Raw genomic sequence first — 26645 nt, forward strand, 5'->3', positions numbered from 1 at the left:
TTATATATTTGATGTTATTCCAATGTAGATAGACATGCAATGCATTTCTCATATAATAATTAATAACTAAGGATGTAAAATCAACTTAGCTGCATTGTTTTATGTGAAAGAATGTGTTTCTTAGTTAAGCATTGCTACTTGAGTGTTTCTTTTATTGATGATTGGAAGGAAAAGCTTATATTTTGCATGGTTGAAGGATGTTGTAGTTAAACATAATAATATTTTATTGTAACTATAGTAACATTCCATTTGCATGGTAGTGAAATGATGTAGGAAAAGTGTAAGTGGAATTCAAATATTCACATCCAATTAAAACACAAGGCAAAAAATTGGGGGTTAACTAAACAAAACACTAGCTCTTATAAAAAAGCTACATTATGTTCTGAGAGCTTGAGAGAGCTGATCTAACTACAGTGTTTGTATCCCTTGCCTAGTTTCCTAGTTTAAATTGCAATCTAGATCACTATTAGATTTTCATATGTTGCCTTTATTGTGAAAACCTTGCTCTTGGATGGTTTAGCCTTTTTGAAGATGAAACCAAAATAGTCTAGTTCAATAGTTGATGCTGAAACAGTTAAACTTAGAGCTCTATACAATGACATTGCCACAAAATTCCAAGGAAGTTTGTTTCAAATGTCCTTTGTAAGCTAAAAGTTCTAAGCCTCCCTTGGATGTTAACCTTACTCTTGATTTTGATTATGTGAATACAAGAAAAAGAGATGGCTGAATTGTTGAGAATAGGATTGGTTGGATTGGTTGTGATGGGGTAGAATTTAGCTCTCAACCTTGTAGAAAAAGGCTTCCCCATCTCAGTCTACAATCGGAGCCCAAAAAAGGTAGATGAGATGGTAGATAGAGCCAAGCTGGAAGGCAATCTGCTAGTAAAAGGCTTCCATGATGCCAAGGAATTTGTGCTCTCAATCTAGAAGCCTAGAGTCATAATCCTTCTAATCAAAGAAGAGCCCCTCGTGGACAAATCAATTGAGACTCTGGCTGCCCACATGGAAGAAGGGGACTGTATTGTGGATGGTGGGAATGAATGGTATGAAAACACAAAGAGAAGGTAGGAGGAGGCAAAGAAGAGGGGGCTTCTATATTTGGGCATGGTGGTTTCAGGGGGTGAAGAGGGTGCCAAGAATGGCCCTTCTCTTATGCCTAGAGGGTCATATGAGGCTTACAAGTATATTGAGGATAAAATTGTTAAGATCGCTACGCAAGTGGATAGTGGCCCTTTTGTTACCTATATTAGAAAGGGTGGATCTGGCAATTTTGTTAAGATGGTGCACAATGGGATTGAGTATGGTGACATGTAGCTTATTGCAGAGTCTTATGATGTGCTAAAGTTTGTAGGTAAGGAAATTCAAGATTCAATTATTTCTCACTTTCTATGAGTGTTTTTTTTTGGTGGGTGATATGATCTGCTGAAGTCTATAGGTAAAGAAAATTAAGAATCAATTTGGTTTCAATTTCACAATCCCCTCATCTGTGGTCATTATTTCTGACAAATTGGAGTTGTAACTTTCCAACCCATCATCCTGGGTAGAAGATGATTAGGATCATCCCTTATATTTAGATGAATTTATAAAATGTAAATCCCAATTATCAAGGAAATCTTGTCTAAACTTTCATTGAATTGAACTGATGCATGCAATTCCTCACAAACAATAAAAAATAGTTACAAAAGCACCCAAGAATCTGAGTAGATCTAGATCAAACTCTGATATAGTTAAATTCAATATTTTGCCTTAACATTCACCACTTTCTTCCCTTATTATAAGATCCAAAAAGGCATCCTTTGTGTGGTTGCAGATTTTTTACATACAAGACAAGTGGAACCTGCTTTATGATAGTAGCTATACAATCTCCATGAAATAAAAACTGTATTGCAATCTTATCAAAATAAAACTATTATTCCAATCTCAATTATCTAGAAGCAGTTTTTACAACTTGAACCCAATTTCTAACTAAATCCACCTTTAGAAACACCATATTATGATCTTCAAAACTCTACATTAGATAACTGCTGCCAGCCTTAATTGTGACCTAAAGGAGATCGATGCTTCTATATCGAATCCTCAAAATCTTGAAGTATTGAATTGCTTGGTTTAAGATAATTTTTTTTTTTTTAAGATGTGCCAACTTGACTGATTACTATTTCTTGAATCCATGCCAAGATAGCCAAACTTAGACTCTTTTATATTCTAGTATTTTTTCACTTTCTTTATTTTGAAATTTTTTGGACATTTGGGTGGTCCAACTCGAAGGTGGATTAGCTGCCTTGCTACATGATTGTATCATGCTTCTATCCTCTTTCTCTTCATACATATCAACGGTTTTATGATTTAGAAGATCTTTTGGCAAATCCAGAGGAAATAAGTATCACTGATCAATTTTCATGGAATCTTGTATTGACAAGCATTCTTCATTATAATTTGTTACATTGGCCTTTTTCAAATCAATCCTTTTGCACATACACTATAGTAGATCACCAACTATGTTTTTCCTTTTTTAGCATCCTCCTATGAGCCTTCTCTTCACAGGTTTCAGTATTTGGTCACTTCTAAATATCCTTTTTCATGGTTTAAAAGAAATTCTTCATCCCTTAAAAAATAGTTCTGTTGTGTGAACTCTTTACAAGAGTGGGTATACACCATTTTCAAATGGACATACTTAGTGAAGCAATTAACTAAATTGTTAAAGAAAATTATGCATACAACCATTGCCACAGTCTTCATTTGTATCTAAGGAAACAATGCAACAACTTTCCTAGCATTCAATGAATTAGTTTTCGTTGCTCTTAAGCTTGAGAATAACATCCACAACTGCACGGTGGTCATGCTCATGGCTTCTTCCATAAATTATACCAAGCATGACTCACAATTTCATTTCTCCTTATAAGATGCATCTTTGTGGTATTCACAAGCTACAGTGTGAGCAATCTTGGAAAATTGATCCACGGCAATGACCAAAATATACCATCAAAACCTCTGTGTATGACTCAATATAAAATCCATGGTAATACATTGCTTATGTTTTAAAATTTTCCAAGATACTAAGTATCAATATTTTGCCTAGTTTTAGTTGACTGAGCTTGGCAAGTTTTCAAATGTAACATCTGTTCACTTAGATTGCAATATCTCAAGTCTTAGAAGACAAATATTTACACTCTTCTAGTTGTTGCAGGATTTTATTTCTCCCATATTATTCTGATAGCTAACTAGCATGTGCTTCACATAATATGGTATCATGACATGAACTTGCTATTATAGGTAATGTGCTTTACATGTTTTCATCAAATAAAATATCACAATAAATAGTAAATGGTCTCCATCCAAGTTGACGTCTAGTAAAAATCACAGCATTGAGATTGTTATTTTGCATTTGAGGAAACTCAACATTGGTCCACTTATATGTGTCATGAATGATATTTGCAGGAAGGTCTCCTCTTTATTCCAGAGTCCCCCAGGTGGTTATTGAATAGCCTTTTTTCCTAATAATTTCCTCATGGTCAGTGATTTATGTGAATTGTTAGTACTTCTAGAATCTTTTTTTTTTAATATAGCTTATGCTTGGTGCAAGAAACCAGATTTTGGATATGTTACATGCTTATTAGCTAGCAACACCATACTAGATTTATGTAGGTAGTTAACAAAGTGAGTGAAAGAAATATAGTGCATATAATAAAGGCATTGGCTAGTCACCCCGGAGTAGCACAAAGTTTGATTGAAGATGATTCACTTCAACTTTTATTTCAAATGGTTGGAAATGGGGAAAATATTGGTACACTTCCTTTGCACATAGTTCAACTTCACCAACATGCTGTGTAGGTTAGATTTAGCCATAATTTATGCCAATTCTAGGAATAATATGAGGGTTCCCTTTGAAATTTTGAGCTCTCTTAATTATAAGATTTTAACTACCATTTCAATTGTAATGCAGATACTTGGTCTCCTTTTGGTCAATGATAATGGAAGCACAACCAAGTACATTCACACTCAGCATTTGGTGTGTTTTCTGATGACTAATTAGGCTTATTAATTCAATATATTGAGTATTCAAATGATGATTCAGTGGATGAATGGCCTTGAACTTATTATGGTTTTATAACTTGTTAAATATTTGATTTCTATGGATTTTAATTTTCTAAGCTAAAGTGCACATTGATCTTTGTTACTGTTAGAGTTATTTCTTTATCTAGGGGCAAAGATAAAATGATTGTTTTTTATTTCAAGTTTCAAAATTATTTTTATCAGTTCACTTGGGGAGCCGGCCTAGCGATCTAACATGGTGAGTGGGCTTAAAGTGGTGACTTGGTGGGGCAAGTTAGTGAGCTGACTTAGCAAGGCCACTTGGAGAGGTGACTTGGCGAGCTAACTTGGTGAGTGGACTCAAACAGTAACCTTGATGAGGCACTTTGGTGGGGTGACTTGATGAGTGAACTGAAAGTCAACTTAGCAAGCGTACTTGAACAATTGACTTGGTGACATGACTTGGTGGGGTGACTTGGCGAGCCCACCTAGCGAGCATACTTGAACAGTCGACTTGGTGAGCTGACCAGGTGAGCTGACCAAGTGAGCTGACATGGTGAGTGGGCTTATAGAAGTAACTCAGTGGGGCAACTTGGCAAGCACACATAATGAGCCAACTGGCTGAGGCAAGGTGGTAAAACCACTGGGTGAGCCGACTTGGTGAGCTAACTTAAAGAGTCGACTCGTTGAGGTGACTGGTTGGGGGTGACTTGGTGAGCTGACCTAGGGGGCGAACTTGGTGAGCGAACATAAAGAGTCGACTTGGTGAGCGTACTTGAATTGTCAACTTGGCAAGCTAACTAGGGGAGTCAACTTGGTGAGCTAACATGGCAAGTCAACTTAAAGTGGCGAGTTGGTGGGGCAAGTGGGGGTGACTTGGTGAGCTGACCTGGAGAGTTGGCCTAGGGGGCAAACTTGGTGAGCGAACTTAGAGAGTCAACTTGGTGAGCGTACTTCAAATGTCAACTTGGCGAGCTGACTAGGGGAGCCGGCTTGATGATCTAACATGGTGAGTGGGCTTAAAGTGGAAACTTGGTGGGGCAAGTTTGTGAGCCAACTTAGTGAGGCCACTTAGAGACGCAACATGGCAAGCTAACTTGGTGAGCAAGCTTTATGAGCGAACCTAAAGACTGACCTTGATGAGGCACTTTTTTGGGGTGACTTGATGACTGAACTCAAAGAGTCAACTTGGCAAGCATACTTGAATAGTCAACTTAGTGGGGCAAGTTGGCGAGCCGACTTAGCGAGTCCACTTGGTGAGGCGAGATGGTGAGTTGACTTGGTGCGGTGACTTGGCGAGCTGACTTGGTGAGCAGACTTAAAGACTAACCTTGATGAGGTGCTTTGGTGGGGTGACTTGATGAGTGAACTTAAAGAGTCAACTTTGTGAGTGTACTCAAACAGTTGACTTGGTGACATGACTTTGTGGGCTGGCTTGGTGATCCGACTTGGCGTGCGTACTTGAACAGTAGACTTGGTGAGTTGACTGAAAGAGTCAACTCATTGAGGTAACTAGGTGGGAGCGACTTTGTGAGTTGACCTAGGGGATGGGCTTGGTGAGCAAACTTAAAGAGTCAAATTTGTGAGCGCACTTGAATTGTCGGCTTGGCGAGTGGACTTAGGGACTTAGTGGGACATGTGGGACTTGAATTAAAGAAACTAGAAAGACATTGTGTATAGATGAAGGCATGAAATGGATGGTTTTGGAGCACTCAGCAAATACACTCAACTTTCAGTACATATCATCATTCGAGATCAAATGGGTGTATGGGATTATATGCATAGTGAATAATAAAGGAGGGAATTGAACCCTCCTTGAGGCTCACAGTTGTTGAGGTCCACTTCAGAAATGGCCCTTCCTGTGAAATTTCTATCTAAAACCTTTCTAATGAGATAATGTGTTATGAGCTCTTCATCAGTGGGATGGAACGTGAATCCAGGAGGCAGTAAACACTAGTGTGGGATTGAACTGTCTGTTCTGTTAGCTCCAAGTGGCTCAGTAAACACTAGCCCCAACCTCTTCCTATCTCGTTGAGTGCTCAAACATTCTCGAGCATGCCAAGCCAAAACATCCCTAACAAAGATAATGACACATTAAGTGGCTTACAAGAGTTCATAAGTTTCTATTTATCTCCCCCACATTGAAAATATCATGGAGAAAACATGGTGTAATGTGTAGAAGGATAAGATTATAAAAGGCTCATAACTTTTCCTCCTCATCATAACTCATGATCTTAAGGGTTTATTGGAGGTAGGCTTAATATGACACATATTCTAATGTGCCATAGGTTTATAAGATTGTGTCAAAACTATCAAAGGAATGATAGAGATCACTATTTTCATCATTATGAGAGTTTAAGAAGGAATAATCAATGCATCACTATTTTGCATCACTATAGAGACAACGTTGATGATAATCAATGCATAAGGTAAGGGCATTATGAAGGAATCAGATCAAAGGAAAATATTCAAGGCAACTATAGTGAGTGTCATGAACAAATTTTTAAACCTTTGTACTAGTTAAATCTATGCTTCATTAATGTTTCATTAAATCTTGAGAATCCTATTACGTACACCCTATTTTTCAAAGTGATAGGATCAACATAAGTGTAGCAATAAAATTATTCATCCAATTTTGGGGTGGAAGTTGCAGAATTTTGTGCGAGCATGTTTGTCAAATTCTCATAAAAAATGTGATGTCATCTTTCCCATTCACATTAGGGCTAAAGGTGGGTTGTATTTAGCATAGGTGAAATGCCAAGATAGTCTAGATTCAAAGAACTATGAACTAGTTGCATCATAATTGTCTCAACATGATGACATAAAAGTATTCCTCTTCAAAGTTCTTCTCCTCCTTAATTGCAACAAGTTTGAGTCCACAAGTTGCTATGGGATGGATCATATTGTTGTTTCTGGGATAATATTTTGATATGCCCAAACATAATGAATGAATGATAATAGCTCTTTGCATTTAGATAGGGAATTAGAAGTTAAATTTCTCTGTCTTTCCTTTAAGTAGTTCAAAATTGATTTCATTTGTTTCTATTGATTTTGTAGCACATTTGAATTGTGGTTAACTTTTTCAAAGGTAATTCTTACCAATTGGCAACACATATAAATACTTTACAATTCTTTAAAAAATGATGAAAAACTATTGATGACTAGACCTACCATATAAATTTTATATATTAGTTTGTTAACAAGAAAGAATTATTTTCTTTAATGTTTCATCCTAAGATGTTGTTTTAGAAATCACATATTGTTGAATTGATTGCTTTATTATTTGTTTCATTGGCAATAATGTACAAGAAGTTAGTATCAATACTAAATAGAATAAAAGTAAAACAAATACTTGTGTGTAATTTTAATCATTTTATAATCATAAGGAAGTGTTACTTATATATATTTAGTTGGTCAAATTCATTTGGATTGGTTAATGGATTCATGTTGAGCTCCAATTGTTGACCGATGGCTATTAAATGAGACCAAGCTAGTCAAAAGTTTGTTGGGGATACTTTTGGAGGACTTTATGACATTATTGACACTCCCATCCCCAACTCATAAATAAGGAAAAATATGGAAAAGATGACATGATCTTGGGTTGAAGTAAAATCTCAAGAAGTGATGCACTTAATGAGCCATACGAAACCTACGTGTACATTCCCCAACTTATAACGAATGGTTGGATATAAAGGCTCCATACACTGGCCCAAAAATGGAAGCCAAGGATGTAACCATGCATCTATTGGCATAGTCTCCCTATGAGGATCCCAATTATCTATTGTTGTTATTAATTTGGGTGTCACTATATAATCCAAAATGTTATGAAGTACTCAAGCATGTAGTAACTTCTCCTATGTCTCTAGAAAATGTAGCATAGGTTTAGGGTCCCTTGGCTCCTAGGAATTTGTAGTAGCTCTTCTCAGTACTATGAGATTAAGTTCAATGAAGAGTTGAGTGTAAGGAGTTAAAGAAGCAAGTTTTGCTTCTGTGTAAATACCAAAATCACAAGGCTCATTCCCTTGCATAAGCCTTTGCCACAGTGACATTACCTCTAAACCATGCAAAGGATGTTGAAGTGGTTACCAACCTTGAAACACTCTTATAAACAATGCCAAAGCTAAACATTATGCGTAATAGAGAACATCTTATCTAGTGTAGTACAAGATTGAGTAATTCTACCTATAAAATTCTATCTTCTATAAGGTACAACATTGACCAATTGTGCATATAGGGAAATATATTCATTGGAATACAAGTGAGTGCCCATTACAATTGGTATTCTATGATGACAGATTTAACATATGGAATTAATGAAACTTTGAGAATCCTATTAGGCTCTGCATCATAACTAAACCTTGGAATTAATGTAATGTATTGTTTTCATTTTCAGATTTGTTATATTTTTGTAATAATAATTTATGATAAATGTTTAGATGCATAACATAGAAAGCAGGCTTTAAACATGAACAAGAAGATCATAAATCAATATGACAATGACATAACTTGCGAATGATAAATTTTTGGATTTAACACTGATAAAGTTTATCACTGATCAATATTGTATCAAAAATTTAAACTGATTAGGTATTGAATTAAGCTTGATAAACAAATGACAGAGAAGGAAAACTTTAAACATGAACAAGATCATACATCATATGACTATGACATATTGGAAATGATAAACTTATGCTTAAACAGTGATAAAGTTCATTGTTAATCAATATTCTATCAAAGTTTCAAACTGATTTTGTATTGAATTTAATGTCATACATGAACATATCTAATTTAATGTCATACATGAACAAACATATAATATAAAATGATAACCAATAATGTCATGTACATTAACAAACAAATAATATATGATGATAACCAATAATGTCATACATGAACAAACATATCATATATTAACCAATAATGTCATAAATCTAATAATGTCATGTATCAAATAAATGTCATACATCAAATATAAAATGTCATATATACATGAAATGTATATCGAATATGTCCACTGACATAAAATCCAACATATATGTTCGTTGATGCCTATACATGTACATATCTATCAACTATATATTCTCCTTCTCACGAGGGGAAGGAAAAAAATCTCTAGAGGCCTTCAGTCATCATGTGGAGAGAGACGGTGGTGATGATGGGGTCCTCCTCACACACTCGCTTATCTTCTTGTTGAGACTCTTCTCTAACTTGAGCTAATACAAACAAAGTAGATATGAATCATAATTATTATACATTGAAATCAAATATATGTACACACAAATTTAATTATTTTCTTACCGCTATCATATAGTCGCTCTACAAGTCCACCTCAAAGGCTCGTGGACGATCAGGTGTGACAAGACCCTACAACAATTGAATCAATATAATCACTTATAAATAACATTAGAAATTTTGATACTAACTATTATAAACAACAAGTAAAACCAAGAAAATTCTTTCTATAGTGAATGTCGACAGTCCTATAGAGAACTAATGCACATGCATAAATTTTTTTGTCAATCCTTCATATGATTACTTAATAAATATATGTATTCATTTAAATGATTAAATTGATACATACCTCCGGACTCGTCGAGAGGGCAAAAAATGGGGTCGGGGGATCGCTACTAGGCCTGCCAACACTCTAACCTTGAATTTTGAACAATGTCAATACATGCTAATTAATTAGACATTTACTATACATATGAAATGTGATCAAATTAGTTTATTATAATTGTAATTTACCTGTGTGTCAATGTCAAATGTCTCATTCAAGAACTGATCAGTCACTAGCCCATCATCTGCACCATCTTTAACATGACTACCAAATGTGCATAAGGATCCGCATGATGTGCACATGTGACCGCGACGTATAGAAGCTCCTCCTCAATTAATGGACTTGTGCAATGAATGAGGGTCTATGTCAAAGCTCTAATAGTCCCTAGATTGTTGGCCTCTACATGTTCCTTCACAACTGAAGGAATAGTCACATGCTCACCTTGTGGCTTGACCACAGGTACCCTAACTACATTAGGGTCATGATGTGCCCCCAACCTCTCAAATGATGACCCCCGACCTCTACCCTAAGAGTCTAATATATGAAAATAATTGGGGATCTCCCTAAGGACAAAACCACAATACAATTTCCTTAAGAAATACATGGGGACCTCATGATTATTGCAAGGAGGGACATGAAAAACCATTCACCATCTATTCAAAAAATTATTTCTAATAGCATCGTGTATGCACCAATGGATAGGGAACCATTTAGTACCCTCTCTAACAGTATCTTGTTCACTAGGTTTTCTAAATTATGCACATATTCTACGTTTTCGTATATCTTTTTTTTATTTTAAACATCTTGATATGATAATTTATTTGCATAATATCTTTTTTGTTCTTCCCTCTTAACCTGCCAAACATCTAACTGACCACTAACATTAGCTATGTGGGTCTTAATGGATTCGAGGGACGATGCCAATTGAGCTCTCATTGGATTGGTTTGTCCACATTGTTTCAATCGACCAATGAGTCCTTCTAATTCAATTTTGCCTCTTTCTATTTCATTTATTATATTTTCTTGTGTGCCAGGAGGAGGTCTTGCAATTGGCTCAAGTTGTGAAATTTGTTGTTCTTCTTATGGAGGGTTTTGGTTTTGATCATCTTGAGTGTTTTGGTTTTGACTTTCTTGGGGATTTGCTGGTCTATTATTGACATTTCCTAATAAGAAATCAATTAAAATCTAAATAAATAAACAATTTTTAAAAAAATTGAAAAAAAAGCCTACAAAACTATATAAAAAAATATCAAACAATGCAAAAAGAATATTAGATAACATACGGCATGCTTGTAATCTCAATCTTCAATGGTGAGGACCAATATTGGCAAGGCGGGTGGCAAAAAACTTGTTTGAATGCAATCCACTTACACGTTGTAGCAAGAAGTAGGAAAAAAAGGTTAAAATGAATGGGCTATGGGTATGCAGCCCATTTATAACAATTAGGTTTTTTTAAAAATGCGTACGCGCTATGGCTCGGGTTACCCAAGCCATAGTGCATGCGTGCTATAGCACGTACATGTTATTGAAAATTAGAAAAAAAAATGGTGTCACCTTTTTGGCACAACTTGGTGCACATACCCATTAGAGAAATCAAACTTCTTACTTAAGTTAGGTTGTGAACTTTGAAATGCCGCAATCTAATTGATAGGGGTTTTAGGCCTACTTGATTCAACACTAGCAAAGGCTAGGCACATTTTTTATTGTCTTCATTCCCTTATTTACAATTTCATTGATCTAGGAGTCCCTGTTTGATTTAGAAGAGGCCTATAAATAGCCAAAAATCAGATTTGTAAGTTAAATATGACAGTTTATAACTTTGATCAAATGCGCTATAGAACTACACATATGTGTTACAAAACTGTTCAAACTTGTTATAATATCAGTTAAAAGCACTAAATGAGCATGTAAATGTGTTAAAAGATATGGTAAATGTGCTACAAAATAATGCAAATGTGTTACATAACACTTCAAATGTGTAATAAATAATTCAGAAGCATTGAAATAGTATTCATGAGCACTAGAATGTTAGAAAAATCTTAGATCCAATATTCGTGTGTTTAGGAGCATCTTTGAAAGGTTATTGTTCCTGTCATGAGTCTTCCTAAATGGTGTAAAACCTGTAACTAGTCAGATCTACATAAGAAATAAGAGTAACACACAGATCTACAAGGAAGTTCAAAGATTAGAATGAAAAGTTAAAGATCAATGAGGTTGTAAAACGAAGCCCCGTGGTGGGTGCCAATTTGTACATGGTGGAATCATGTATTCATGAGACTTTAGTGCAAAGTGCAACTATAATAACAATGAACTAATCTAGACCCAAGAAATAACTATTAAATAAAGACTATGAAAATCTCATGCTTTCCTAACTACAACTGCTAATATTGCTCTCAGACCAACATCTTAGTGATAATTCTAGAATGGGACTATGTTATTGATGCAGATCTATGAAAGTCTATATGAGGTCTATATGAAAATGTGAATTATATGAAGTTAATAACAGTAAAATACTAAGATATGAGCATGAATATGACTAAAACAATGCTAAGTAATGCTAAATAAATGCTAGAATGATGCTAAAATGACACTAGAATGCCATTAATTCTCTACAACAATAATGTTAAATGGATGATAGCTCTAAATATGCCTATAGTATAAATGCATAAAACTTGGGTCCCTTTGCTCTTTTTTTCCCTTCTATTTGTAGGATTTCAACAAAGGGTTGGGGTAAAGATCTAGGGTTTATCTTTTACTGGGGGCAATGGTGAAACTAAAAATATCTCATAAGACCCTAAGAGGAACAGTCCAACAGACTTGGTTTGTGAGGATAAATAAGAATTTTTAATTCTTTTAAGTTCCAAAAAAAGAGGGGATTTCACTTTTGAGAGGATAAATGGTTTTTGTTGATTTATTAAATGTTGCATTTATTTTCAACTTTTGTCTTTATATTTTTCTTTTTATTTCATTTTATGATTTTATGAATTGATTTTCCTCTTTTAAAAGTGAAATTGGTCTTTTTGAATTTGATGGGTGATTAATTAATTATCCACTCAAAAGACTTGATGTTGTAATTGATTTGAAAATCTATTATTTTCCTCATTTATTGGTTCATCAATGTTAAAAATGTGTTACAATCAAAATAAGAAGGAAATATTTTAAACTATTTTATCATATATATTAAAATATAATTTAATTACAAAAATGCAAAAAAATGTGATATCATATATAAAATAGGTGTCACATAGTGGCACGTATTTTCTTATAGCTTAATTAAGTTTTAATTAAGTAGATATATTAAAAATATATTTGTAATATGTTTAATTTAACTAAGTTTAACTTTATATGTAATTTAACTTAGTTTTAATTTAATATGTGAAATAATTAATTTAGTTTTATTTTAGTGTATTAATTATCAGAAGTTATTTAATATGTTTAATATGGTTCATATTTTAATATATATATATGTGTGTGCCTAGACCTTTAAATATATCTGTCAATTAAAATGATTTTAATGATTTTAAAACTTATAGTTTTATTTTTTTGATGGAGGTCATCCAATAACAAGTTTTAGGTACCCGATACTTTAAAATAGTTTTAGTTATTTAATATGTTTAATATGGTTCATATTTTTATATGTGTGTGTGTGCCTAGACCTTTAAATATATCTATCAATTAAAATAATTTTAATGATTTTAAAACTTATAGTTTTATTTTTTTGATGGGGGTCATCCAGTAACAAGTTTTAGGTACCCGATACTTTAAAACTTATAGTCCAGTAGCAAGTTTTAGTTATTTAATATGTTTAATATGGTTCATATGTGTGTGTGTGGGCTCTTTGTGAGCCATTCAACTTCACCAGCTATAAATTTGACATATAAACATTAGAAAAAAAAAAAGGTAAAAAAAAAAAAAATTGAAATGGAAAATATTAATCACTTGTTAACCACAAGTGATTGCAATAGTATATACTGAGAAAGGTAGTTAACATTTGTTAACACTGGTAAAAACAAAATTTTGTTGATCCTTCCTCAATTCCATTCCTGACAGTTGATCTCATGGGAAAGCAAAGATCATTATCAGAAGTCGTCCTTGATCGATGAGGACATGCCATATCTTTTACCAATGATCAAAGATCGGCATATATGAGAAGGATTTTGTCTTTAAACTGTTGGTGTTTATGGCTGTTGTAGTGATGTGTAGAGGAAATTCAACTGTAAATACAAATTAAATTTGTATGAAGATCCAACAAGCTTACAAAACTCTGTGACACATTAAGATAATAAAATACTTACTTTGACCATTTCTTTTGCTTGTTTTATTTGAACTGTTGATTCTATTTTAAAATGCAGGCGAACCAGCAAAAACTTCTAATTAAATTAGGGTGTTTATGGCTGTTGTAGTGATGTGTAGAGGAAATTCAACTGTAAATACAAATTAAATTTGCATGAAGATCCAACAAGCTTACAAACCTCTGTGACACATTAAGATAATAAAATACTTACTTTGACCATTTCTTTTGCTTGTTTTATCTGAACTGTTGATTCTATTTTAAAATGCAGGCGAACCAGCAAAAACTTCTAATTAAGTTAGGGCGATACCTTGACCTTCGTTGAACATGACAGGCGATTTCTTCGATAAACCGATATAATTTCGATTAAGAAGAAAACGGTGATGAAGACTTCTCAGGAGATTGCAATAAAAATGCCGCCTCCTACCTGGAAAATTCAAAATTATAAACAATTTCTTTGGTCATTATATTATAGTTTTTAATAGAATTGTCGAAAACTACTTCTACAGCGTTGGCGCCAAACTGATTGTCAATACTGATTCCCCGATGATCTGTGATAAAAATATTATATTTTCTGAGGTATTCTTTTTAAGCAGGAAGATTCCGAGTAAGTGTTATATTTAGCGGGTTCGGTGGGTCTATAGCCTGTGGAAGTAGTTTATTGAGATTGCATTAGGTTTCCATGAATATTCCTAATGTCCCACTTTGGTATCATAATTATGTCATTGCTATTCTCAGCAATCGAGTCAGGACTATAAAGCATAATGCTGTTCGGGTGGCATGATAATAGTTTTACTCCGATGAACTGATCTGTTTTTTGCTGTTTTCTCTATGTGGGTCTTCCTAGGCTTCTTGACTACAAAATAGACCTGGTTTGTCTACTTTCCTTTGTTTTTCGGTCTAGTTCTGAATTTAAGAGGTTCGGAGCTCCCAGACGCTCCATTTTGATATGGGTTGTGTGTGAATTCTTTATTGACAGACTATTTGTGATGTGAATACATTTCTTACACTTGTTTAACGTCATTCATATTGCCCGACTAATTAACACATCTGGTGTGGATAACTGTATCAAATGTGGATTGTTTTCAGCTAGTTTCTTTCGAATGTTATCGACAAAAGTTCTATTTTTAACATTTTGCATCTGGTTAGAGATGATTAGAATACCAGTTTATTTTGAGGTAGGTGTAGATTTCCTTCCCGTTTGATGTGCTCTGGTCATTTGTGGGCATTTTTTTCCTCTCTTTCTGATCGTTCGCACATTTGTTTCTTTCTGTTTCTTAACAGGACTGAGAAAGGTGATCACTGCAGAAGGGATCAATTCATCCTAAAAAAGAGCAGGTCAAGAGTCATCCTAGTATTCATAAGAATATAGCTTCATACTCTTGCGAACCTGCTTCAGGTGAAAGACTAACAGGTAGTCTATGACTCTATAACTCATTTACATATTAGTAAGGCTGAAGAATCACCCGGGTCTTCGGAAAAATTAAGTGCCCAATTATCAAATATATGCCTGATAGAATTGCCAAGTTATAATCCCAATGGTATTCAAACTAGAAATTGCATAGAACAGTCAACAGGACGATTCGCCCTAGAGTTGCATATTGTAAAACCTGATAGTCTCATACTCAGGGGTTTCAATGATGAAAGATGAAATCATTCCAGCCTTGAAAAGAGTAGAAGCCCGACAGTCTCTAGCTCTGAGATTTTAGATATCACCTTTTCAAAGAGGAAAAGCCCACTCTCTCTAACTCAAGTAGGCAGAGAAATCACCCCAATCTTATCAAGCTAAAGACCAAGTTTCTTTTCAATGAGAAATAGCAGTAGGTACACCTTTTAAGAGTGAAAGAGCTTTCATACTACAAGCTCACAACAAGGAATTGCCCCCACCTGGCCAAGAGTAAAGACCAATAATTTCCAACATCTAGATTGGACCTAAAGATGAGAAGAAATACCCCAGCCTTAAGAAGAGTACACTTCCAATTTTGCCACCCAGATTATTATCAGGCATCTTTGTAAATAACAAAATATCAGTACCCTCACCTCTACATGTCAGGCAATAGTATTTGCACTGCCTTCTGGGAGAAACTGGCGAGAGCAAAATAAAAAAGTGCAACCCGGCTGTAATTTGGCAGAAACATTATGTCACTGGAAAGATATAATCCATCGCATGCAATTCTGTCCTGCGCATCCAAGAAGTATGATGTTTTCCTATGTTTTCGTGGGAATCCCCTAAGAAGAAAATTTGTAGATCACCTCAATGCTTCACTGGAAAATGCAGGCGTTAATGTGTTCCTGGATAGCCAAAAGCTGCAAAGGGGGGACGAGATCAGCTCAACTCTTCAAGAGGCAATTAGAAACAGTGCTATCCTCATTCCTATTTTTTCCAAGAAATTTGCGGAGTCCCACTGGTGCCTGGATGAGGTAGTCCATATGTGTAAATCAAATGGTATAATTATACCCTTATTCTATCATGTGAAGCCATCAGATATAAGAAATCCTGATAGGGGAGTCTTTGCCAAGGCTTTTAAGGAAAAGAAAAGAAGATACACAAAGGAAAGGATTATGGTGTGGAAAAACGCTCTGTCAAAAGCTTCCTCCTTCTCTGGCTGGTGTACAGATGACACGGCAGGGTATGTCTGATATTTGCTTCTTTTTCTAGGAATTTTTTTATATGATTTATGCAGAAGACAAATTTTGTACATGCTCTACGTAGAATTTTAAGATAGTTTGATAATATGAATTTTGAGTTAGTCAGACAACATATTATTTGGACAACTGCATTTGAGTTCAATAGCTAAAAACGAAGATGAAATTTGAGGACTACTTTCTGAAGGAGACTTATTAATCTGATGGCGAATATCATATCTCTAGCAGCATTGACAAGAATAAGTTTGTCTGTCAGTATTTTGAAAAATTCTTTCTTCATCATTATAAAATCATCTTCCCCTTCCATAGCTCTGTAGTTTTTTTTCTGTGATCTCATTTAGTATGTCTTTACATTTACAGAAGTACACAAAATTCCGACCCATATCATAAACAATTTTTAGTTTGCTTTTTCCTTTCAGATGAATCCTTCTAATTCATCATTATTTAGCTGAAATTTCTTACCTTGCACTATCATAGTCTGCATTAAATCTAGCAAACAACAAAATTGGGCTTTTCATCCCAGTTTTTCACGAATTTGTTGTCTTTCAAGTTTTATACATTACTAAGGATCACAATTTCTGAGATCCTCAAATTGAAGAGTATATGCAGATCATTACTAGTCTAAAATAGCTGTTTCCCATTATAACACGCATAAATTATTACAATTTGAAAAGCTGAACAATCTCTTAGTTTACTAAGTCATCTATCTTACAGATTTGAAGGGGGACTTGTGAAGCTTGTAGTCCAAGATGTTTTCAAGACCTTAGAACAAAAGGTGACCTCAGTCACAGTGGAGGAAGTTCTGCCTGATCCCTTAGAAGAAGAGCCCTCAGAAGCAATACCCTATGTGATCAGAAACGAACCCCTTAGAATTTCAAAGTATGTCCTCATCAGTATGAAAGAACACATGAGCAAAATTATAAAGATGCTTTACTTAGATTCTGATGCGAATGACGTTCTCACTGTTTGCATTTATGGAAAGGGTGGCGTGGGAAAAACCTCCCTAGCAAAGGCCATCCACAATCATATTTATCTCAAATTTGATGCCACTTGTGTTGTATATGATATCCGTCATAAAGCCCAGCATACAAATGGTGTAGCTAAGATGCAGCGTCAAATATTGAAAGACCTTGTCAAGTTTAAGGATAAAGTTAATGATGAGGCTCATGGAAAGATCTTGATGAAAGACCGTTTGAGGTCCATCAAGGCCCTTGTTATTCTGGAATATGTAGATGATTGCAAACAGTTGGAGGCATTACGAGGTGATTGGTTTGGACCAGGTAGCAGAGTTCTTGTAACAATGACCAACCCCAACATAATAAAGAACAAACATTTTGATTTTGCATATGAAATGCAGGGACTGGATAAGGAACATGCTCTTCAATTTTTTTGCTGGCATGCTTTCATGAGAGATAAACCGAAAGAATCTTATAAAGACTTATCATGCAAAGCTGTTGATATTTGTAATAAGCTGCCATTTTCACTGGAAGTTCTGGGTGCTCATTTGTATAGTAGAAATCTAAGATATTGGAATCAAGCCATTGACGTACTAAACTATTCAAGTCATCATGATAAGTATGCTATTCTTAGACTTATCTGTGATGGCCTCAAGTCTGAACAGAAAGAGATGTTTTTAGACATGGCTTGTTTATTCATTGGAAGAAAGAAGGAAAGTGTCATCAGCTTTTGGGAAGCTAGTCATTTGCGTCCCAATGTAGGGCTAACAAAAATGAAACTGAAATCACTCATTAGACTAGATGAAGCTGATAGATTTGTGATGCATAGTGAATTTAGGGACATGGGAAGAGCTATTGTAGCAGAGGAATCAACGGAACCAGGCAAGCGTAGCCGATTGTGGAAAACAGAAGAGGCTGAAGTGGTCATTTTGCAAGGAAAGGTGGTGCTTTAAATCTCCTCTACTTCATTATTCTTTCACCTGATCTCATTTAATTCTTTGAGCTTAGCTTAGGAACAAAAAGACTTTGAGCTTCCTAATGCTGTCATCAAGATATATGAGATGTATCTCTTGTTTCCCTTTGCATCAGATTTTTGCAGTGTGTTTAACTGGTATGCCATTGAGGAAAGTAGTTGTACCTTATTTTCTACAGCCTCATTGGATGTTGATATTGATGCTAATATACTTATCAACTGAATTCTCATCAGGGGACAGAAAGGGTTAGATGTCTTACCTACCTTCAGCAAGATGTTCGGCTGCAAACTCAGAATTTGCAAAAGATGTGTAATTTGCAATTGTTATGGCTGGATGGAGCTTTGATTGAAGGAGACTTCGGACAAATGCCTCCAGATTTAAAATGGCTGAGATGGGAAAACTGCCCTCTAAAATTATTTCCCTGTGAATGGAATATGAGGCATCTAGTTGTACTAGATTTAAGCTTCAGTAGAGACATTGAGACAGTGTGGCCAGAACAATTAAACATGGAGGTAAGTTCCTTTCATTGGATGGTGGGTTGAGGAAAAAAATGATTCAATATAGGAACAGATCCTTTTATTGGTGCTTGAAAATTTTCAAGGGATTAGTAATTGCAGAGAGGCTTTTACAACACCCAGAAAGAAATAAATCTGTATACCTTCTCAATGAATCCCTAAATATTGATTTTACTCTATTTGCAGGGGCCGAAAAATCTTAGAGTACTCAAACTAAATGGCTGCACAAGTCTCCGGGTGCTTCCAGATTTGGCTAATCATACATCACTCATACAACTTGAGCTCTGTGGCTGTAAAGAGTTAAGGGATTTACCTGAGTCCATTGGACTTCTAACAGAGCTTAAGTATCTGGATCTATCAAACTGCTACAAGATAAGCCAACTTCCCATCAGTGTAGCCGGCCTCAGTTCTCTGGAGGTGCTACTTCTATCTGATTGTCACAGCATAAGAAAGTTACCTGATTCATTTGAAGAATTAAGGGTTCTCAGAAAGCTCAAATTGGATAGAACTCCCTTAAAGAATTTACCTGAATCGTTGAGGTGGCTGTCCCACTTGGAGTTCTTGTCTCTTCATGGTTGCCATCATTTAAAAAGCCTTCCTCAGCAGATAGGTGAATTGAGATGCCTGCAGCATCTGGATATACATGATTGCTCTAATTTGCAAGCTCTCCCTAATTCAATATACAAGCTCAAAAGCTTATGCCAGTTAGATATGGCTGGTTGCAAGAGAATCATCCTAGAAGAAAAGCTACGGAACCTTGGTTGCATGAAAAGATTGATTCTAAGTAATTGTGAAGCCATAAGGAGCTTTCCTATATCAATAGGTCAACTTAATTGCTTGCAACATCTAAATCTCAATCACTGCACTTCTTTATTTCAACTTCCTGAGGAATTGGGAAATCTGGTCCATTTAGAAGACTTGCTGCTCAATGAATGCTACAACCTATGTAAACTTCCACAGAACATTGGGAAACTTTCTTGTTTAAGGACTCTAGAAATGGAAAAAAATTACAGCCTAGCTGTTCTTCCAGCTAGTTTTTCTGGACTTACATCTTTAAAGCATCTAAAAGAAGGTGGTTGTCCTCTACCAGAACAAATGGGAGAGTTTTTATCTTTAGAAATCCTGCATCTTAAATCATACAAAATGTCCACTTTGCCACCAACTTTTGGCTCACTTTTGCGGCTCAGAAAACTCTACCTACATCACTGCACAGAGATTTTGGAACTTCCACATCTTCCAAAGAAGCTCATTGAAGTATATATTCAAGACTGCTCTGGACTAAGGAAAATCTCAAACATGTCAGGTATGATAAGGCTAAAGATTCTAAGCATACAGAACTGCAGGGAACTGTTTGAATTGCCTGACTTTCGATCCTTGGAATCATTGCAAGAGCTTTCTCTATCAGAATGTAGGAGTGTTAAGCATATTCAAGGAGTGGAAGGGCTGAAATCCTTAAGAAGGTTGCATCTTATTGATTGTAGATTGGCTGGGGCAAAATACTCACCTTTGAATCACCAACAGTTAATCAAGGTATCTCTCATTTTCCTCTGTATTGTTTATATGATAACAGCACCATCTATACCATAATTACATAATTTAGCTACTTATTTTAGAATCTTACAGGAAAACATAGATTGACGACATAACATTCCTAGTCAACTTATCTTTTACAACATCCACCTGAAATATGGGATAAAAATATCTCAGCACACTTTGATTATGACTAGAAATTCTCTGATTTGAGCTAATGACCTTAATATCTTGGAGTGGCACTAGGAATACAGTGTAGGACCTTGAATGATATACCAAAATCCATTGTTGGCATCCGGTATGGATGGTGGGCATGTTACCAAAGATTGTGCTTCGATTCTTTAGGCCAAGAACCGATGTACACAAGTGCAAATCTATGTCTTCCATTTTGATTGATATATGCCCAAGATAATTTATGAAAAGAATTTTTTTTGAGAATGTCTTGTATACTAATAATCATAATCTGCTGTTGGAATTACAGGAGACTCCTTGTCTAGAGTTATTCAGCTTTTCTGCAAATAATGTTCCAGAATGCTTACAACACAAGATGGAAGTTAATGGGCATGATCTATTCTATGTTGCATTGGATAATAATGGACAATGTTCAGGCATTATATTATGCTTTATGGTGAGGTTTAACCATGGGATTACTTCAGTGGGCATAGAGTTAAGAACTTTAAGAGATGGCAAGGAGATTTTCAACACCACGCTTGTGAACCACTCAAAAAATGTAGAAGGCGATCAAATTTTTATTCATATTTTGCGGGAAAAACATGTCATGGCTATGATGATGCAAAGTGGAGATGTAGTACATGCCAAGACTAATAAATATGAAGAAAGGAAGTTAATAAAAAGTGGCACAATGCAGTTCTTCTCTGAAGGAAAGGATGGGAAAAGTGAAGATATAATTCTGGAGAGATTAGGAAGGGGGTTGACTAGGTTAATGGAAGGCTACAACGAAAATCTAACCATGGAAGATGAAGAGTAAAATTGAAGTATGACAAAATTTAAAATGAGTGTTTATTTAATTATCAAGGCTCAATTTTAATAGGATGGTCCCCTTCTTCAGACACATCCAAAAATTGCACAGCATCTATTATGTTTTGAAATTTGAAATAGTCAGGTTACCGAGATCCTACATCATATGTAAGTGCTGTACTTGTTGCAACACACCTACTGTAGAGTTAGTTAATTTCAATAGTTTACAAGCTCGGTATACAAGCATAGAGACTTTATGTATGTACTGCAGATATATTTCATGTAAATGACAGGAAATCTGCTTGCAACAATTATGCACATAATATATTAACTACAGAAACGTCCCCTGCAAAAGCTTTTCTCTATCCCATTGGTCCTATATGTATTGGGAATAAACAAAAGTACTCTATTCTATTACATTTACCTTAGTGGTCCAATTTCATGTGTAAGAAGTAATTATTGAAAATTGAGATTATTCTAGTTCCTCAGTAATTCTATTTTTAATAAAGAGAAATTAGAAGACCCCATTGTATTTCATGTGAAGTGCAAGATGCAAACAGTTTAAATGATCTACTATAGGTTAATCAATGCCTTAAATAGACATGAATTTCTTTTATTCTTACAATAAGAAATGCTAAACACTTAACAAGAGGCATTTGCACTGGTTTTCATATAGATTAATATCATTTTATCATTAACAAGGCCGAAGGTATTCTAATCATATTGAAGGTGAACCAAAATTATGGTGTGAGCATATGCGAGGCATGGTGGATATATGCCATGTATATTTGTTTTGCATTAGTTGCAGTTGCTTTAAATTCAAGGGTAAGAGTTGATCATAAGAATGGAGAATATCCTCAAAAGAATTTGAATTGATTAATGACTCATAGAGATGTCCAAAGTTCAAATGCATTGCAAATTTCTTCATTATTATTTGTGTAAACTAAATATAGTAGCCAGTAGAAAGTTAAATTTTTGCATACAATTTGCTTGACAGAAAGTAATTCACCCCATTCCGAAGGACTCACTCCTTTACATGGTGCATCCTTTTCTGAAGCAAACTGAAATAAAAATCTCCCCTTAAAATATTTTGAGCAAGGTATTAGATGAAGAAGTACCAATTTTTTTGCAAGATAAAAATCCACCATCTGTAGAAATTAGAATCTTTAGTTCTGCCACCTTTGATTGGGATTTCTTTTTCTGCAATCCATATTCAAGAAATCCTTCTGAAATTTGTTTCATTTCAGGGATTTCATTGTAGTCTTGAGCCTTTCAGTAAGCCTAACAGTGGAAAGCTCAAGCAGTATATATTTTCTGTTGTATTTCTTGGAATGTTCAACAAATTAAATTATTAAAATTTTACTCACTTGCTGATGCGTAGCATCCCTTCCCGGAGGCGGAGGCAGGGGAGTTCTGGTGTGAAAGTGCATCAGGATGCCCTGTGGATGCACACAGGAAGTGCATCTAGGGCATCTAGATGCACTCTGGATGCTCGAAGCGCATCCAGTAGCATCCAGAGTGCATCCAAATGCCCTGGATGTGCTTACTGATCGCATTTCCAAGGAATCAGGACACCTCCGCGCAAATAAAGGCCCAATCTGACGTTTTTTTGGACCAAAAAGCAACTTAAAAATTTGTAACTACCAGGAAATAATTATTCTTGGGGTGCAATTTTTCTGAGAATCTCACTATTAGGTACTAATACATTGACCCTATTTACGTGGAAATAAGTATAACCACTAGCGGTAGATGCAACTTGCAATTGTAAAAGGTACCAACCTATGAAGATACACCATATCACAATAATAATGCTTATAAGTTTTCTCAACTTGAGGATTTAAAAGTTAAATCATCAGAAACACACATTTGGAACTTCTTAAGTGATTAGTGCTAAAATGCCACATCATCTTCATAAGATCCACTAATTTTTTTCCTTTTTGTTTCAGCAACACCATACCAGTAATTTTAAATACATGTATTTAAACACATGTAACTTTAAATACATGCAACTGAAAATAGGTGCACTGACTGTATATTATAGATCAGATAATTTGCATGATTCGGAACATTTTGGTAACCTCATCCAAATGCATCATACTATCAAATGATTTAATCTGTATATTTCTGGCATTTCTTTGGGTGTGTGCACACACACATGCATCCAAACGCATCCACATCCACATTCGTATCGGCAACTTGGACATTTTAACATGAAAACCATAGACCACAGATACTAGTACAAGGAGTTTTAACTATACCGATTTTCAAGTTCGAATGAGTCCACCGAGGAATCATTACTAGAATCTAATATAATGTGGAGAATCTAAATGTCCCAGAGTTCAATGTGGCACTAGCTTATAGCTAGTGAATGGGTTTCTGGCCATTGTTGATAGAAATTCTACAACTAAGGGCAGTGGCTGGCTTTCCCATACATCTGGGAGGATGCCTCTTCTAGATCAATCCCTATCCAAATGTGGTCAGTCCTCTCTAAATTTTCCCAGTGCTTACTTGAAGGGGGATTTATTATCCAGAAAATTTTCTGAAACTGCCTGTACCAGCAATAAATGAAACAAAACATAGCCGCAAATGAGAAATACTCTATTTTTATTCACCATATTAACACTATTTATTTGTTACTCTAGAATACGGAACCAGCACAGACACACAGGAGAATGCTGCTGAGTGATTTCATTGTAATAAATGTAGCTATTCTCATCCAAAATAGCAGACTATAACTTCCAAAATAGTAACACGCCCTTCTAAAACAAACTGAAAATAGTAAAAATGAGGAAAGGAACTAAATGATCAATTACACAGCTCTAGACAACAGTTACTAATAAATATTCAAGCATAAAGAATTGATGTCTAGAAGGGCCACGCCGGCAAAGCCCAGTTACATCATCCTTCCCACTTTTAAAAATGTCTGAACCACCTGCTCGGAAGAACCTGATTCCGTAAATTCCATCCCAAATTTCATTGCTACTAGTATGAGTGTTAACCTTCCGGTAGTCTTGTAATTAAAATATTCGCTTGGAATCCTTCGCCAAAATTGTGACACAACTAAATTTTTTTTAATATAATTATACACATACTATATTCTATATATCTTAAAATAAATATATTATATATTATATGAAAATTTCAAAATTAATGTTATTACTTAATTTTTTATACAAAATAAATATTAATTATTTGCATTCATACAACTAATATTAACTTTTATTATTATAATGAGTTTTTATTAACACATTCACACCATCTCCCTCTACTTTCGTTGTTCTCTATTAATCAATCTAAAAAATAAAATTAAAGTTTATTGTCCAAACAAATTAATTTTTATATTGATTAAATAGTTTAGGTTTTCACTCAACTAAGATTTGATTAAATAGTCTAGGTTTCCACTCAACTAAGATACAACATGTTCTAGACAAGTGCCACATAATGGCTAAGTATTTATAAATAAAATAAAACACTTATTTTATTATTATAGATATTAAATATATTTAGTTTTAAATATTTCAAAAAAATATAATGTAAAATCATAGATATATATATGGTTAAAATATAAACTATTAATTTATATTTATTTAAAATTATAAGAGTATATCACGATATAAATAAATGTATAATGCATGATATAACTATATCTATAATGCATAAATCATTTTAAAAAATATTATAATATTTCATATATTATATTAAACATATTTAGATAAAATTAAAATAATGCATGTTATAAATTTTATATGTTTATATTATATATATATATATATATATATATATATATATATATATATAGAGAGAGAGAGAGAGAGAGAGAGAGAGAGAGAGAGAGAGAGAGAGAGAGAATATAATTGTTTAAAAATCTATTTTATATTAAAATTATTAAATCTTACTTTATCAATACCTCAATTCTAAAACCTTATTCCAGGCCCTTGATGGTTAGGAACCATGGAAAGTTCTCATTAGAAATAATATTCAGGGAGGTGTCCCCAAGCAAGCCAAAACTTGGAAGAATCTCCCCTTTAGCGATCTTGTGGTTGGTTCCTTCCTAGTTTCAGTTAAGGGTACTTTGATCTTCAAATCTATTTGGAAGGCTCGGGAGCACATTTGTGGATTCATCTATAACTCTAGATTTGATAATTACAATTCTCTTCATGGTGAATGATCAATTTGGTGGAACCTTCACCACAACAGAAAACCTCTTGCCCTTACTCAAGGATGTTCTACTAGATATTGGTAGAATAAAGGTATCAAGTGTTTTATGGACATTCTCAATAATGATAATCTTATTAGTTGGCAAATGCTTAGTAGCAATTTTGATATCCATATTTCTCATAAAAGAACTTTTAATATGATTAAAAGTGCATCTTCCTCTCTTAATCTTCCTTGGTTCACGGATGTGGACTCTCATAGATACCTCACCTTTTCATTGGGATAATTGGTTCCCTCCTTCCTAGAGTTAAGTCCAAAGACATATATAAGATTCTCAATAAAAATCTTCAAATCTTGAATCATCTGAACTCTTTATGGTATGTTAATTTTGATACCCCCATATAGCAGAAAATCTTTAGCAAATGCTGGAAATCTTCTATCCCTCCCAAAATTAAATGTTTTAGGTGGTAGCTGATGTTGGATAGATTGCCTCTAAAAACTAATCTTGGTGCCTGTGATACTTGCGCTATTTGTAACATGCTTGAAAGTATGAGACATATTTTCTTTGAATGTTCTTTTGCTAGAGAAATTTAGTAGCTTTTTGGTTTATCTTTAACTCAAAATGTTTTTACATTTGATATTATTGCAGGTTCTATTCTTGGTCTTAAAAAAGATGCTAACCTTTTCTAGAATATTCTCTCATCATAAATCCTTTGGTTCATTTGGAAGTTTAGAAATGAGGAAAAATTTCAAGGTAATGGAAGAGTTATTACGAGGTTTTCTAAAAAACTCATATCTTTTAAAATCATCTCACATGTTTGTTGTGTAATGTGGCTTGAAAGAGGAAAGTTGGAAAGAATTCTTCGTGATGGCCACACTACCATATTTATTTATGAAATGAAGAATGGTCTCCAATGGGCCAGTATAGCTAATAACTAGGATGCTTTTGACAATGCTCTTAAAAAGCTCATTAATGAAATCAGAGAAATTAGAGGCCCTTTTTTTATTAGCTAGA

The 26645-nt window shown here is 34.6% G+C and overlaps 1 protein-coding gene and 1 long non-coding RNA gene across 2 annotated transcripts; one reads left to right on the forward strand and one right to left on the reverse strand.

Moving 5' to 3' along the window:
* Positions 1–8910: 8910 nt before the first annotated feature.
* On the reverse strand, positions 8911–24539 carry LOC149560896 (uncharacterized). Its single transcript, XR_016363730.1, has 3 exons — positions 24289–24539; positions 9327–9392; positions 8911–9241 (listed from the first exon to the last, which is right to left on the reverse strand). It is a non-coding gene; the product is annotated as an uncharacterized LOC149560896 (long non-coding RNA).
* On the forward strand, positions 13828–21894 carry LOC149560897 (TMV resistance protein N-like). The gene is made up of 5 exons (XM_089824875.1): positions 13828–16506; positions 17237–18419; positions 18686–18964; positions 19154–20497; positions 20979–21894. Exons 1-5 carry the CDS (start codon positions 16016–16018, stop codon positions 21483–21485), a joined length of 3804 nt encoding a protein of 1267 aa, XP_089681001.1. The 5' UTR covers positions 13828–16015; the 3' UTR covers positions 21486–21894.
* Positions 24540–26645: the final 2106 nt, after the last annotated feature.

The sequence above is a fragment of the Cupressus sempervirens genome, chromosome 4, assembly GCF_028749045.1.
Source record: "Cupressus sempervirens isolate cs-2001-9-10 chromosome 4, ASM2874904v1, whole genome shotgun sequence".
Lineage (NCBI taxonomy): Eukaryota > Viridiplantae > Streptophyta > Pinopsida > Cupressales > Cupressaceae > Cupressus > Cupressus sempervirens.